Source organism: Capra hircus, chromosome 19 (genome assembly GCF_001704415.2).
Source record: "Capra hircus breed San Clemente chromosome 19, ASM170441v1, whole genome shotgun sequence".
Classification (NCBI taxonomy): domain Eukaryota; kingdom Metazoa; phylum Chordata; class Mammalia; order Artiodactyla; family Bovidae; genus Capra; species Capra hircus.
The window spans coordinates 51,526,076-51,542,963 of record NC_030826.1 but is presented as its reverse complement, the minus strand read 5'-3'; the positions used below and the strand labels follow the sequence as shown (position 1 = coordinate 51,542,963).

General features: G+C 45.7%; 1 protein-coding gene across 3 annotated transcripts in view; it reads left to right on the top strand.

Moving 5' to 3' along the window:
- RNF213 (ring finger protein 213) overlaps positions 1-16,888 on the top strand; it is a 124,080-nt gene that overhangs the window by 65,568 nt on the left and 41,624 nt on the right. For all 3 annotated transcript variants that reach the window (XM_013972340.2, XM_013972342.2, XM_013972341.2), the window contains 11 exons: positions 248-410; positions 2,041-2,258; positions 3,110-3,250; positions 3,357-3,524; positions 4,085-5,240; positions 5,909-6,102; positions 6,548-6,703; positions 7,325-10,930; positions 13,065-13,201; positions 13,607-13,702; positions 14,572-14,690. In XM_013972340.2, the coding sequence (XP_013827794.2) occupies positions 248-410; positions 2,041-2,258; positions 3,110-3,250; positions 3,357-3,524; positions 4,085-5,240; positions 5,909-6,102; positions 6,548-6,703; positions 7,325-10,930; positions 13,065-13,201; positions 13,607-13,702; positions 14,572-14,690 (6,154 nt within the window). The remainder of the gene's footprint in view (positions 1-247; positions 411-2,040; positions 2,259-3,109; positions 3,251-3,356; positions 3,525-4,084; positions 5,241-5,908; positions 6,103-6,547; positions 6,704-7,324; positions 10,931-13,064; positions 13,202-13,606; positions 13,703-14,571; positions 14,691-16,888) is intronic.

The window sequence follows — 16,888 nt, the reverse complement described above, 5'->3', positions numbered from 1 at the left end:
GAAAAACTGGGTAAGATGATTTCACAGCTTCCTTCAGCGTTATTTGTGTTTTATTCAATGCCTGAATATGCCAAGGGCTTTGTTTTTACCTTTGTTTACCAGTAGTGACTGCTAGTGTCAGTATTAGAAGTTTGGTGGGAGGGACTATTGGGACAGTTCTTCTTGGGGGTCCAGGAGCCAGTTTCAGCCCACATACTGCCTTGTCTTGCAGACTGTCTTTGACAGCTTTCTTTGATGACTTTCTTAGACTGTCTTGGACAACTTTCGCCACAAAAAACTGGACCATATCAACCAACAAATTATCCGTGCCAAAAAGCTTCTGCAGGATATTGATGAGACTCGGTGTCAGTGTCTGAAGGAGCTGTCCCAGAGAAAGGAGTTCACTAGTTGGGTCCAGGAGGCTCTCCGAGGTACAGTCTGTCACTGTGGTGGCCAGAAGGCTGGAGATTATTTAGATGGTTCACAGGGTGGTCTTCCTGAACTTCTGGGAAGTCACTCCCTTGATCATGTTCTGCATTTTTTACATTCAAACTTTTAAAATTGAAATGTATTTTACATATAAGGGCTTCCCTCATAACTCAATTGGTAAAGAATCTGCCTGTAATTGTAGGAGACCCTGGTTCAATTCCTGGGTTGGGAATATCTGCTGGAGAAGGATCAGGCCACCCACTCCAGTATTCTTGGGCTTCCCTTGTGGCTCAGCTGGTAAGAAATCCACCTGCAATGTGGGAGACCAGGCTTTGATCCCTGGAGAAGGGACAGACTACCCACTCCAGTATCCTGGCCTGGAGAATTCCATGGACTGTATAGTCCATGGGGTGGCAAAGAGTCAAACACGACTGAGCGACTTTCACTTTACTATTTTCCTTATAGCATTGTGTAAACTTAGGGTACATGACACATTGCTTTAATACATTTATATCTTATAATATGATTGCCATTGTAACTATAATTAGCCCTCCATCACCTCCCATAATTCTCCTTTTATTTTAGTGATTGGAATAATGAAAATCTAGTCTCTTAGCAAGTTTTCATCTGTATTCATTAGGTAAATGTGCAAGGTGTGCCTAGGTTTGTAGGTAGAATTTATATCAAGATAGTATCACTCATTTGCTGGTGTAAAAGCCACTTCCTTGGCTACTTTATTTTCCTTCTCACTCTGGATGCATGCTGTGAACAGCAGGCGATAATTTTTTTTAAATGATGTCCCTTTAGCTTTTTCCTTTGCTTGATTTTTTTTTTTTTTTTTTTTTTTTACTAGAAGCCAAGGCAGCCTTGTCTTCTAAATGTAATCGCATCTCCTTATTGTTGTGCACAGGCTTGGCAGTCTTTTTAACTCTGTAGCTTGGGTGATTTTGGCAGAATTAATGTATGGAGGGAAGAAGGAGGCAGGAAAGAAGGAAGGTGGATGGCCCTGCTGTCCAGGGACAGGGGATGAGCTGCGTGCTCATCTCATCCCAGCTTCACTGCTTCATTTGATTAGTGAGCAGCCGTTGATTGTAGATGACTGTCAACATGTTATTTACCAGCTAAGCTTACTTTTAATAATGAAATGGCAATATTACATGGATTACATGAAATAAGACACACACACAAAAAACCTATGCAATGCCCAGACATTGGTGTTGTTCAGTAAGGTCAGGTCTTGTTCAGTAGTATCAACATAAATGACTTGGCTTCCTTGGTGGCTCAGTGGTAAAGAATCTGCCTGCCAAGCAGGAGAATCAGGTTCGATCCCTGGGTCGGGAAGATCCCCTGGAGAAAGAAATGGTGACACACTCCAGTATTCTTGCCTGGGAAATCCCAAGGACAGAGGAGCCTGGCAGGCTAGTCCATGGGATTGCAAAAGAGTTGGATATGACTTAGCCACTAAACATAAATGGCAAAAGAAAAAGTGCCCCAGGTTCTTATTGAAGCAAAGAGTGGGAAAACCCTAAAAATCCACTATCCAGGAATAGCACCAGTAAGAAGCACTGTTCCAAATATGGGGCTCCTGTCATCACAGGGTAGCCCTGCATTCATCTACCCCTCCTGCCCCAGGCACCACCGAACTGAAGGTGTTCGTGGACCTGGCCTCCATCTCTGCGGGGGAGAATGACATTGATGTGGACCGGGTAGCTTGCTTCCACGATGCTGTGCAGGGTTACGCGCCCCTGCTTTATGAGCTGGATACAAGTGCGGGTTTTGATGAGTTCATGCAGCACCTGAAAGAGCTGTGGAAGGCTCTGGATAATGACCACAACCTGCCCACGAAACTGGTGAGTCTTATTTCTGGCTCCAGAGCAGGTTAAGTTTAGTGAAGCATCACTTAGAAACACTAGTGGTGTGACTGCACACTCGCATGGCAGGTTTTTAATGCAGCCTTTTAAAAGGATGTTTAAAAACAGTTTTTCTTCCCAAATGGAAGTGCTTTCTCTGTCCTATTGTTAGAAAACTAGATATAAAACTGCATGTAAATAAGAGTGACCTCTCTGGTGGAAATATATGGGAAAAAACATTGAAAGGAAGTGTGCTAAAATGTTACCAGTGGTTTTCTCTGAAGGGAGGTAATTGTTAGTTAATATGCTATACATTTTGGTATTTTTCCATACTTGCCACAATTGGTACAGATTCATTTTTAATCAGAAAGGTAAACATTTCCGTGTACATAAATCAGCTGCACCAGGGTTCAAGCAAGCCTATAGTTCATAACTTGCCTAACAGGGTGGCTGAGACCCCACTAGGGGTGAAGGAGGGGAAGAGGAATGGCAGGAGCACACAGAGCTCACGTGCTTGTTTCAGCCAGCATTATCCCCGGTTAGGGGCCCGGCTGAAGGCCGCCTTCTCAAGAGAGCTGAGGTCATGCCTGTCGCTCCCCATCCACGTATCCATGGCACTGGGTGGGAACACAGAAACAGCCAATGCGGCAACGGTGCGTGACCCAGGAGGGAGACCCAAAGCGCGTGGCAGTGGTGGGCAGCAGATGAGGGACACCTCCCCTGTGGGTGATGGCACCCTGAGCCAGAGAAGGGGAGGAGGCGCCTGTCCCTGGAAGGCAGAGGTGGAGAGAGTGGCAGGAAGAAGATCACGCCCAAGCTTTGGCCCATTTTCTCTCCTCCTGTCCTGACAGCGTGACTCTGCCCGGAACCTCGAGTGGCTGAAGACAGTGAAAGAGAGTCACGGGTCTGTGGAGCTCTCGTCCCTGTCCCTGGCGACAGCAATCAACAGCAGAGGCATCTATGTGATCAAGGCTCCCACGGATGGCCAAAAGGTGAGCCTCACATTGCAGGCACAGCTGCAGGAGGCTCTCACAGGCTGCTGTTGTCAGGGGGTTTCTGCCTCTCCAAATCGACCTCTGACTGTGCCCTGTTCCACAGATTTCCCCAGACACAGTTCTTCGTTTAATCCTTCCTGAGGGCCAGGGAGACCACAAGGAGAAGCGAGACTACTCTTTAGAAGAGCTGAAAGAGCTTTTGAACAAATTGATGCTGATGTCTGGGACAAAAGAACACAGCAATGCTGAAGTCGTAGAGGTATTTTCCGAGGTAAGGATTTATATCTACTTTGGAGCAAGTGTCCTAATCCCATCTGTTTGGGCTGAGCACTCTTACTGCTGAGGTGCCTAGGAAGTCACAAGAGATTGAGTTTGTCTTTAATTTATACGAATCACTCTGCTTTTAAAACTGTGGAGAGTAGAGCCAGTGGGTGTTGCAGAGTGCATGTATTTCGAATTCATGACCCAAAGAGATGTCCATTTACTCCGTAAATCAGCAAGCATCCCAAAATACTGAAAGATGTAGTTGGACATTGTTCATCGAAATCCACAGTAACCACAATGGTAAAGGCATATTGGTTTATGTAACAGTCTCTCCTTTTGATTATGAATTTTTAATCTGTAAAGTTTATTTATACTTTATAAATGATATCCTTTATCTTCACAACATATTGCTTCCTAAGAAAGAGACTATGGAAATAAGAAAGGAAGACCTTCCGTGATCAAGCTCATGCTTGAGATCCCATGGTGAACCATGGAGGACATGAACCCCAGCCCTTCGAATTATAAATCTGTTTGTGTTATTCTAGACTACATGTCCTCTCTCTGCAGGTGTTCTGCAATGTTCAGAGGCTTGTCCAGTCTTTCATAAACCTTTACTCTGCTGGAAACATGCTGTTCAGGGCCTGGTCAGCCGAAGTGTACTGTACCCCCACAAACGGTGCCTCCATCCGGCTGGACTTCTGTCTGAGGCTAGTGGGCCCACTGGTGGAGGGCGGGCCAGTCGTCCAGCTGCTGGAAGCCCTCTGCCGGCAGCTGGAGGACTTCCTGGGCTGCTGGGAGAGATTCGTGGCAGAGAAGCGAGCTGAGCACTTTTACCTCAACTACTACACTGCTGAGCAGCTGGTTTACCTGGGCTTGGAGCTCGGGAGTCAGAGGCCCAGCGACGCGGCCCTCACCATGCTCTCCTTCATCAAAGGCAACTGCACCCCATGGGATGTCTCGAGGGCCTGCAGGGGGCCCAGTGGAATGGCCAACACCCACCAAGAGAGTACAGCGGTGGAAGACTTGGTACTGTTGCTCTTCTCTGAGTCCAGACTGGTGGACAAGCTGAGGGCCATCATGGAACTCTCGATGAAACACATGAGAGTCTTCATGCCTCACTGCCTGGACCTGGAGGCCCTTGGCCGCTGTCTCGCTCACCTGGCGAGGATGGCTGGACCCCCTGTGCAGCGGGAGCTCTCCCATGGCCTACAGGAGGGCCAGCCCAACCTCGTCGTCTGTGGCCACTCTGAGGTACTGCCAGCCGCCCTGGCCATCTACATGCAGACCCCACACCAGCCCCTGCCCACCTATGATGAAGTGCTGCTCTGCACCCCAGAAACCACGTTTGAGGAGGTGGCGTTGCTCCTGCGTCGCTGCCTGACCCCAGGCTCCCAGGGACTCAGGGTCTATAGCCTGCTGTATGCGGACCAGCTGAGCTACGAGGTGGCCTGCCGGGCAGAGGCACTCTTCCGGAGGCTGTGCACGCAGCCCCACCAGGAGCACTACCGGCTTGTGATGGTCTGTGACTGTGAGCGGGAGCACTGCTACCTCCCCTCCGCCTTCAGCCAGCACAAGGTCCTTGTCACCCCCCAGGCGCCTCTCAAGGACATCCAGGCCTACCTGGCTCACCACTTCCGAGTCCCGGAAGAGACCCTGTCAGCCGCCGCCGTGTTCCAGGACCGCATGTGTGTTGGAATCGTAGCCTCGGAGAGAGCGGGTGTAGGTAATAGTGGCTGCTGAGTCCCCCGTCCCAGGGACCATCTGATGGCCCTTCTTTGTCCAGTGGGGAGTAAGGTGAGCTCAGATAAGCCCTTCTGCAGGTGGGGAACTAAGTCCCTGGAGGACTGACTCACCTGAAATTATAAATCAGGGCCGACACTGGAACGGGATACTTTTCTCACCTGATCCCAGCTTGGCTGAGCCATCTTCCTCTTTTAAACTGGCTTCTCTGCTGTTTTTTCTCTTTCTCTCTTTTTTAAGTCCATTGAATACTTTGGGATTGATGTGGGTCCTGATCAGGACAAGGTATATTTCCTCTGTCTCGAGAAGAAACAGATGCCCCCACCTTCAGTCGCCATCCTGATTTCCATTCTGTTGACTGCATCCCTTTAATGGTACTCCCTTCTGTCCAGTGACATTCACTCGCCTCCCCCATGAAGCAAGCTCTGCTGTCCTGATCTCATTCTCAGATTTCCATCCTTAGTCCCAGGAAGCAGCAGGGCTGTTGGGTGGGGAACAGCAAGGAAATTTGAGGGCTCAAGTATGTATTCTTTAAGCTGACGTTAGGTTGCATCAGTTTTGAATTTTGTACAAAGAGAAGTGATTTTTCTGGACATTCTCATTCTTTATCTGCAGCCCTGGCATCTAATTTTTATATGTTCACGTCAACAGGAAGGTCTCTCTTTGTGAAGAGGTTGCAGGACCAGCTGAAAATACAGTTTAATGGACCAAAAGTGCCTCTAAAAGTTATTCGATTGATTGACCCTCAGGTAGATGAGAACGAAGTCCTGAGGTCCCTTCTGCCTTTCCTGGATGCCACGTATCAGAGGAGACCGATAATATTCCACTTTGACATCACCTCTTCAGTAAGTCAAGCTTCCCTGATAGTTCACACAGTAAAGAAACTGCCTGCAATGCAGGAGACCCAGGTTTAATCCCTGGTCGGGAAGATCTCCTGGAGAAAGGAATGGCTACCCACTCCAGTATTCTTGTCTGGAGAATTCCATGGACAGAGGAGCCTGACAGGCTATAGTCCATGAGGTCGCAAAGAGTCAGGCACAACTGAGCGACTAACATTTTCACTTTCACTTCAGTAAGTTGCCCCCATGTTCTAGCTGAATGGCTGGATAGGGAAAGACACAGCTTCCACATCCTGCCCTACCCTATCTCCAGTATGAAGAATTTCTTCTTTCTCCATGTATTGATACTCAGTATCATTGTAAAATAGAGCAGAATAAGAAGGTCCTTAGGGTTGGGAGGACTGCTGTTTTTTGTGTAAGTATTTACAGACCCACATGATTCTATCCTTAGGTGCGGACTGGTATTTGGGTGTTTCTTTTCAAACTCCTCGTTCTCCAGTACTTAATGGATATAAATGGGAAGATGTGGCTTCGGAACCCATGTCACTTATATATCATTGAAATCCTAGAAAGGAATTCGACTTTGCCACGAAGGCCTTCAAAGCTGGTGTGTATCAGGGCACTCTCATGCTGCTGTGGGGGCAGGCGCTTTTATTCATGCTTATGATTCCCCACTTTTGCCTTAGCAGAGTAGCTGAGTGCAGTGTTAGTAAAGAAAAATCTTTAAACTTAGTTTTAAATAATGCATGGAATACAAAGATTCTTTTATTAATTAATAGTACCTTAGATTTGTTCTCTTTGGGGTGAGTGCTGTGTGTCTGGGTTAAATGCCAGTGGTGATTGGAATGCAGAAAATGCATGTGCTAGGAGAAGCACTGTCTTTCTTAATGACAGCCAACATGGGAAGGAGACTTCCATTATATTAATTTCTTAACTGAAGGGAGTTTTATGCTCATACACACACACAAACACGCATGTATGTGCTTGATGGAGAGGTTTATTTCCAAGAGGCTGAGTAGAAAAGGGCTTTGTTATTTACAAGGGCAGCTCACACCATGCCTGAATGTGCAGAAGGTAACACCTCATGCAAAGAGGTATCTACAGAAATCCCTTCATGAAAAGTAATTTTTCATAAAGGTCCACGTAGACCATGTTGAGGATTAAAACACAAAAGCACTTTTTGGGAAATTCAGCCATAACTCATTTCATTTGTGTCTCTCCTTTCCAGAATGCACTTGTCCCCCAGTTCAATTTTCTAGATGTCTTCCCCAAAGTGACCTGCAAACCTCCCAAAGAAGTGATCAACATGGAGCTGGGTCCTCAGCAGAGCTACAAAGAGCCAGGAATGGATCTGAGAGCATTCTGTAGTGAAACATTCCAGAGACCTTACCAATATTTAAGACGGTTCCATCAGAAAGAAAACCTAGACACATTCCAGTACCGAAAAGGTTCTGTTGAGGGCAGCCCTGGCGAATGCATTCAACACCTCCTGATTTACTGTGGGGTGATAAACCCATCCTGGTCAGAACTTTGGAACTTTGCTCAGTTCCTGAACTACCAGCTCCGAGATTGTGAGGCCTCTCTCTTCTGTGATCCCACCTTTGTTGGAGACACACTGATGGGCTTCAAGAACTTTGTGGTCACCTTCATGATCTTCATGGCCCGAGATTTCGCCACACCTACACTTCACACATCTGACCAAAGTCCGGGGAAGTACACATTCACTATGGATGGGGTCAAAGAAGAAGACCTCGCCCCTTTCTCTCTCCGGAAGAGGTGGGAGTCGGAGCCCCACCCATACGTTTTTTTCAACAGTGACCACACATCCATGACGTTTATAGGTTTCCATTTCCGGTCCAACCAGAACGGTGGTGTTGATGCCATAGACCGCTTGAGTGGGAAAGTAATCAAAAAGGATGTTATGACAGAGCAACTGTACCAGGGACTGTTGCTTCAGAGAGTGCCCTTCAACGTTGACTTTGACCAGCTGCCCAGACATGAGAAACTTGAAAAGCTGTGCCTGGCATTGGGCATCCAGTGGGCCACTGACCCTGATGAAACATACGAGCTTACCACGGATAATATGCTGAAGATCCTTGCCATTGAGATGCGCTTCCGGTGCGGCATCCCCGTCGTCATCATGGGAGAAACCGGCTGCGGGAAAACCAGACTCATTAAATTCCTTAGTGACCTGAGGCGTGGGGGTGCTGATGCTGAAACCATGAAGTTGGTCAAGGTCCACGGAGGAACAACTGCCGACATGATCTACTCCAAGGTCAGGGATGCTGAAGAGCTGGCCTGCTTCAATAAGGCCCAATATCAGTTGGACACCATCTTGTTCTTCGATGAAGCCAACACCACGGAGGCCATAAGCTGCATCAAAGAGGTCCTATGTGACCACACAGTGGGTGGCCAGCCCCTGGCTAAGAATTCTGGCTTGCATATCATTGCAGCCTGCAACCCTTATCGGAAGCACACCCAGAAGATGATCTGCCGTCTGGAGTCAGCTGGCTTGGGGTACAGGGTTAGTGCAGAAGAGACGGCTGAGAGGCTTGGCTCCATCCCCCTGAGGCAGCTGGTGTACCGTGTCCATGCTCTGCCACCGAGCCTGATCCCCCTGGTGTGGGACTTTGGACAATTGAATGACTCTGCAGAAAAGCTCTACATCCATCAGATTGTCCAGAGACTGGTGAAGTCCATCAAGATGGTGCAGAGCGAGACTCATGTAATCACGGAAGTGCTTTCTGCCTCTCAGGGTTTCATGAGGAAAAGACAAAATGAGTGCAGCTTTGTCAGCCTCAGGGATGTAGAACGCTGTGTGAAAGTTTTCAAATGGTTTTACGACCACAGTGAGATGCTCTTGTCTAAGCTGGATTCCTTTCTCTCTAAGACTGGGGTCATCCAAAATGACTTTGAGAGAGATCCTGTCCTCTGGTCCTTGGTTCTGGCCACTGGGGTATGTTACCACGCCTCTTTAGAGAAGAAGGAATCTTATCGGAAAGCTATCTGCAAGTTCTTTCCAGCACCGTATAATGACAGCAGGGTTATCCTAGATGAGATAACGCTAACCCAGGATCTTTTTCTGAATGATGTATCTCTGAGGAAAACAATCGCCAGGAACTTGGCTTTGAAGGAGAACGTCTTCATGATGGTTATCTGCATTGAGCTCAAGATTCCTCTCTTCCTGGTGGGCAAGCCCGGCAGCTCCAAATCTCTCGCCAAGACCATCGTGGCAGACGCCATGCAAGGCCAGGCTGCACACTCGGACCTCTTCCGGCACTTGAAGGAGGTCCATCTGGTGTCATTCCAGTGTAGTCCACATTCCACCCCACAGGGCATCATAGGCACCTTCAAGCAGTGTGCCCGTTTCCAGCAGGGGAAGGACCTTGAGCAGTATGTCTCCGTGGTGGTGTTAGATGAGGTTGGACTAGCAGAAGACTCACCCAAAATGCCCCTGAAGGCGCTGCACCCATTGCTGGAAGATGGATGTATTGAAGACGATCCTGCCCCCCACAAAAAAGTTGGCTTCATAGGCATTTCCAACTGGGCCCTGGATCCCGCCAAGATGAACCGGGGTATATTTGTGTCACGTGGCAGCCCCAACGAAAGAGAGCTCATTGAGAGTGCCAAGGGAATCTGTGCTTCAGAGCGCCTTGTCCAAGAAAAAATCCAAGGATACTTCACATCCTTTGCCAAAGCCTACGAAACAGTGTGTAAGAGGCAGGACAAGGAATTCTTTGGGCTTCGTGACTACTACAGCCTCATTAAAATGGTCTTTGCTGCAGCAAAAGCTTCCAATAAGGAGCCTTCCCCTCAAGACATTGCACAAGCTGTCCTTCGGAACTTCAGTGGCAAAGACGACATTCATGCCCTGGACATCTTTTCAGCCAATTTACCTGAGGCAAAGTACACAGAGGAGGTCAGCACAATGCAGCTGATCCACCAGAACATATACGGCCATCTTCAGAAGATGCATGGCAGAGAGCTGGATGACTCCGAGTCCCGCTACCTGCTTGTGCTGACCAGAAATTACGTGGCCCTGCGGATCCTGCAGCAGACGTTCTTCAAAACAGACCAACCAGAGATTATTTTTGGATCCAGTTTTCCCAAAGATCAAGAGTATACCCAGATCTGCCGAAATATCAACCGAGTAAAGATCTGCATGGAAACTGGCAAGATGGTGGTGCTGCTCAACCTGCAGAACCTCTATGAGAGCCTCTACGATGCACTCAATCAATACTACGTCTACCTCGGCGGTCAGAAGTACGTGGACCTTGGTCTGGGGACCCATCGGGTCAAATGTCGGGTTCACCCAGACTTCCGCTTGATAGTCATTGAGGAGAAAGATGTCGTCTACAAACATTTTCCCATTCCCCTCATTAACCGGCTGGAGAAGCACTATCTGGACATCAACACTGTTTTGGAGAAATGGCAGAAGAATATCGTGGAAGAGCTCAAGGTCTGGGTGGAGAAGTTTATAGATGTGAAAGCTGAGCAGTTTCTAGCCAGACCCAAATACAGCCCTTCTGATGTCTTCATTGGGTACCACTCAGACACGTGTGCCTCTGTGGTGCTCCAGGTCATAGAGCAGCTAGGGCACGAGGCCTTGATTGGTGAACGTTACCAGAAAGTCTCTGAGCAGGCCAAGTCAGTGCTGCTGGATTGTGCCACCCCTGATGCTGTGGTTCGGCTGAATGCTTCCGCACTAGGCCAGTTCACTGCACAGTCCCTGTCGGAAGAATACTATTACAGGCAGCAGCATAACTCCTTTGCAGACTTGCTCCAGGCTCACCTTCGCACAATGGATTCAGAACGCCATGCCATCTTCACAGAGGTGATTATCTTTCTGTGTTCTACCCTTTTCTTCTTTCACCTCTGGGTCCTTGACTTCCTAGCATCAGGAATTCAAGATTCTTTGCCAGTCAGTGTATAGGAACCATAAATGAATGTGTTGAGACTTTTGGTTCCTCTCCGTGGTAAGTGAAAGGAGACCTACATATTTTTACATGTTTAGTGTTACCAAGTTTTGAGTGCCCATTTTTGTGCCGTGCTGTGCACAGTGCTCAGTTCAACAAGGGAAATACCACATTTGAGTAATGCACTCAGGACTCTGCGGATATAAAGATGAGTTGGCACAGGGCTTGTCCTTGGTCAGCATACAGTGTAAGGTTTAAAGACATGAATGGGTACCGTTGATATCCTATGACAGTGTTATCCACAAAGGCAACGAGTAGCAACACAGATCAGGATGAGGTCACGAACTCGTCTTTAAGAGGTGACCATCAAGCTGATTGTAAAGTATGATTTGGAAGGTATTATAAGCAGAGGGTCCTACTTGAGCAAGGATGTCAAGGTTTAAAACACCCAGTCTTTGCAGGAAACCCAGAGTTAATTACCGTTGAAGCCCAAAGCTCAAGGCCCTAAGTTCTGAGAGATAGGAGTGAGATATAGCCAGAGAGACTTCATGGAGGGTCTTTTCAGTGGCACCAAGGAGCTTTGCTTTCCTGTGTAAAGGGAGTGATGGAGAAATGTGTGTGGAAATGTGTCCCACTACCTGAGAGAGGAAAGGGAAAAAAGTCTGATAAAAAGACTCACAGATAAGATATACCAGTAGTGAGGCTGCAGTACCAGTTCAGTCAAAGGATGGACGGGTGCAATTGAGACATAGTAAGGATTCATATTGACAGAGATAAAGGTTGATTCTTTATAGGAGCTCTGGGAGATGGAGGAGGCTAAGGATGACTCCATGGTTTCTTCCTTGGTTGACCAGAAGTTTGGTTAATCACATCTTTGTTGTTGTTCAGTCAACAAGTCGTGTCTGACTTTGTGACCCCAAGGACTAAAGCATGACAGACTTCCCTGTCTCTCACTATCTCCTAGAGTTTTCCCAGCTTCGTGTCTGTTGCATCTGGGATGCCATCCAACCATCTCATCCTCTGCTGTCCCCTTCTCCTCCTGCCTTCAATCTTTCCCAGCGTCAGGGTCTTTTCCAGTGAATCGGCTGTTCACATCAGGTGGCCAACGTATTGGTGCTTCAGCTTCAGCATCAGTCCTTCCAATGAGTGTTCAGGGTTGATTTCCTTTAAAATTGACTGATTTGATCTCCTTGCTGTCCAAGGGACTCTCAGAGTCTTCTCCAGCACCACAGTTTGAAAACATCTATTCTTTAGCACTCTGCCTTCTTTATGGTCCAGCTCTCACAACCATATGTGACTCCTGGAAAGACCATAGCTTTAACTATACAGACATTTGTTGGCAAAGTGATACCTTTGTTGGCAAAGTGATGTCTTTGCCTTTTAATACACTGTCTAGGTTTGTCATAGCTTTCCTGCCAATCACAAACTAGTTATGAGCAACAAGTCTGGTGGAGGCAATGATGGATTCCATTTGGGATGGGCTTTGATGTTCCTGTAACATCTAGGTAGTCTGTCATCAATTGGATATAGGAATGGGAAGCTCAGTGGTAAGGCCAGCCTAGAGATAATGATTCAGGACCTGGCAGCGTGCCCTTAAGGAGTATACTGGTTGCACTGTATGGTGTGATCCAGTAGCAGGGGAGAGTTGGTTAACAGATGTGGGGAAGACCTCAATGGCCGGCTCCACGGAAAGTTTGAAGTAAGATTGCAAAGGACAAGTGGTATTTGTTCTGAGCGCTAAGGTATCATCACAAGCAGGGTTCAAAGCAGGAAAAGATGTTGGAATCTAGGAAGAAGATTCAAAGACATCTTAGGGGCAGGATGAGTCTTCTCTCCAATACCTTTGATCCTGTAGGTTCTGTTTGCCTTAGCACCACCTCATGTTAGAAAACTCCTCTGGGTTTGAACTCCCAGTTGGATCTGTGTACCAACTGCACAATGAAGAGCCCATAGAAGATATTTGCTGAGCATCCTCATGTTTCTTGGATCTGAATCTAGGAGACAACGCTTTCTTGCATTCCATGGAATGATTGTAATTTCCTGCCTTTGCAGATCACTACGTTCTCCAGGCTGCTAACCAGTCATGACTGTGAACTTTTAGAATCAGAAGTAAAGGACTGGGCTGTGAAACTCACCATCCTGTCACTGCAACAGTTTGACACCGAGTACTCTTTCCTCAAGGAAGTTCGGTGAGGATCCCTGCCCTCCCCTCCCGCTCCCCTCCCTCCTCAGGATCAACCACTTTGTATTTCATATGTGTGACTATTAACCACGGGTATTTTCTAACCAGCTTTGGCTAGTGAACCTTGAGAACATGTGACTCTGAGAAGGACGCGTTTTACTTCTCCGAGTGTCCTGATCCCTGTTATCCTCTGTGAAAACATCCTTTTTGAATCCAGCATCCTTATGTCTCATTAGGAGGCATCTATTGGGGCTTTTTTCTCTCTCCACTGAAATGTCTGCTCACCTTACAGAGGAAAATCCCACTTGAATAGTTTTCCTATATACCCCTTATGTTTCCCATCACTTTGGAGAATATTATCACCAACTTTTAGGACAGAAAACTCACTTGGATAATTTCCTTTTTCTTTCAGAAACTGCTTAGCTCACACAGCCAGTTGTAAAATTCTTGTTATTCAAACAGATTTTGAAGATGGAAGTCAGAGTGCTCAGCTCATCGCCTCAGCGAAGTATGTTTTTTTCTTTTTCTCAGAAACTACATAGGATACCCCAAATTTATTCAGGAGCTCCTAAAGAATTTCTTCCTCAAAAACTGTATAGTATCAGAATAAACATAGAAATAAAAATTATTCTCCATTTTTATTCCCCTAAATATGGACTAGAGAAACCAAGAGAGAAAAGGCTCTTAACAATGGAAAAATAGCCAATGCAAGAAGTATAAATAACAGAATATTAGGAGGATATAAGAGAGTATCCTTGAAACATATTTTAGCTGACATGATTTGGTCATTATTCATTTTAAATTATGAGATATGAATTTACTGCAAGTTCAGGGGCCTTAATGGTATTTAAATGCTTTCAGTTGTATTTATTTGACAGCTTTAAGTTGTTTGTAGTGGAAATTTGATGCTTTTAGAATTAACTGCATCCCTTTATTACTTGATGTTAAAAGTAATTTTTGGACCTTCTAAAGCATTGGAAGCCATATTTCACATCATGATTGTCTTTGTCCTTTGGTTGTGCACAGAACTCTGTTTCTTGAAGTGGACAAGAGCACTGCCCTTACCCTTAGTAGCATCTGACCAAGCTTATTAAGCGTTATAAGAGAGGGTTCCTATTCAATAAAAAATGCCATTTCAAAGGAGAGGAACACAGGAACGGGGGAAAGAAATGAGACTATTTAGAGAAGTCTTGCCCCTGTTCTCTTATAAGAGAGGATAACAAGCATGAAGGTGTGAAATTTACTTAAAGTTTAAAAAAAAGTGAGATGAAACTTGACCTCTTTGAGGACACCATTTAGCCATTTTGCAATGTTCATTTTGCTAATTTTCTTTGTTTTTTTGTTTTGTTTTGTGTTTGCTTTTTGTTTTTAAAATAGGTATTCTGCTATGAATGAAATCAATAAGATACAAGGAAATAAGAACTATATCTTAGTCAATTTTATCACAAAACTGTCCCGGATGGGAAGTGGAACGTCCTATGTAGGATTCCATGGAGGTAGGACCGAAATATTTATAAATATGTTTGTATAATAATATTTAAGTTATTTCTAATTTGGTCCTGTGGTGGTGGTGGTGGTTTAGTCACTAAGACATGTCCAGCTCTTGTGACCCCATGGACTGTAGCCCGCCAGGCTCCTTTGTCCCTGGGATTTTCCAGGAGTGGGTTGCCATTTCCATCTCCAGGGTATCTTCCTGACCCTGGGATCAAACCTACATCTGCTGCATTGTAGGCAGTTTCCTATGTTGCTGCTGGATTCTTTCCCCAAGCCACTGTTTGGTCCTATGATGTACAAAGTCTGATATTAGAAGATTAATGTTAATCTCAGTGGTCTTTCCAGGTGGCTCAGTGGTAAAGAATCTGCCTGCCAATGCAGGAGACACAGGAGATGCAGGCTGGTTCTCTGGGTCGGGAAGATCGCTTGGAGGAAGAAATGGCAACCCACTGCATTTCCTTGCCTGGGAAATTTCCAGAAAATTTCTGTCCATGGAAAATTTCCGTGGACAGAGGAGCCTGGCAGGCTACAGTCCATGGGGTCACAAAGAGTTAGATACAACTGAGTGATTGAGCACACACACATAATCTCAACTGTATTTGTTTCAAATGCAATTAGATTTCTTAAAGCTGGTGCTGCTGCTAAGTCGCTTCAGTTGTGTCTGACTCTGTGCGACCCCATAGACGGCCTCCCACCAGGCTCCCCCATCCCTGGGATTCTCCAGGCAAGAACACTGGAGTGGGTTGCCATTTCCTTCTCCAATGCAGGAAAGTGAAAAGTGAAAATGAAGTCGCTCAGTCATGTCTGACTCTTAGAGACCTCATGGACTGCAGCCTACCAGGCTCCTCCGTCCATGGGATTTTCCAGGCAAGAGTACTGGAGTGAGGTGCCATTGCCTTCTCCGTTCTTAAAGCTGATTGATGCAAAACAAAAAAACAAAAAACACTTCATCTTCAGACTCCTGCTACAACATACGATACTTCATTATTTGTTGATACATGCTTGATTAATCTCTGGTTCCTCCCCTTTTACTATATGGATAATGCAGAGATATTTCCCACTAGCATTGTTATGAATGTGTGGATACTTAATGCCTACTTCTGGGGCCAGAAAATGCTATCTTTAATCTCTCTCTCTTTTTCCTGATGAAGACTCACCAAATATTTACTACATAGGCACACCTTGTTTACTTGCACTTTGCTTTATTGCACTCCACAGATACTGCTGTTCTGATAAACTGAAGGCTTGTGCCAAGTCTTTCAGCGCCATTTTTCTGAACGCCTTTGCTCACGTCATGTCTCTGAATTATCTCATGTGTTTGAGATAATTCTCAAAATATTTCAAGCATTTTCATTATTGTATGTGCTATGGTGACCTGTGGTCAGTGACCTTTTGTGTTACTACTACGACTAGATGAAAGCTAGGATGATGGTTAGCATTTTTTAGCAATATGGTATTTTTTGGTTGTTTTCTTTTGTGTGTGTGCAGTATTTTTATTTGTTTACTTTTGGCTGCCCTGGGTCTTCATTGCTATGCTTGGGCTCTCTCTAGTTGTGGTGCTCAGACTTATTGTGGTAGCTTCTCTTATTGCAGAGCACTGGTCTAGGGTGCGTGGGCTCAGTAGTTCTGATGCACAGGCGTAGTGGCCCTGAGGCATGTGTAATCTTCCCAGACCAGGGACTGAACCTGTGTCTCCTGCTTTGGCATGTGGATTCCTTACAACTGGACCACAAGGAATGTCCCAAGTATTTTTTAATTAAGGCATGTACATTGTGTTTTGAGACACAATGCTATTACATACTTAATAAAATACAGTGTAATATAAACAAAATTTTTATAGATGCTGTGAAACCAAAAAACTTGTGTGGTTTGATTTATTGTAATATTTGTTTTGTTGGGACCTGATCCCAAAGAATCTCCAAGGAATCTCCTGTATGAGAAAATTGGTATTCTAGCAAATAGGCAAGTAATAGTTTAGTTTAATAATTTCATAGTTAATAAGAGGCAAACCTTGCTGTTGTCTCACACCCCTCTACTGATTATGATATAGAAAGTTTAATAATACATTTATAAAAGAATAATGAGCCTTCTCTAAATACTCTTTTATATTAGTCATTTCAGTTCTTAAAACTGATTTTCATGCTAAAGTTGTTAACATCTGTAGCATGACATCTATATGTTTCCTGTGTATATTCAAGGG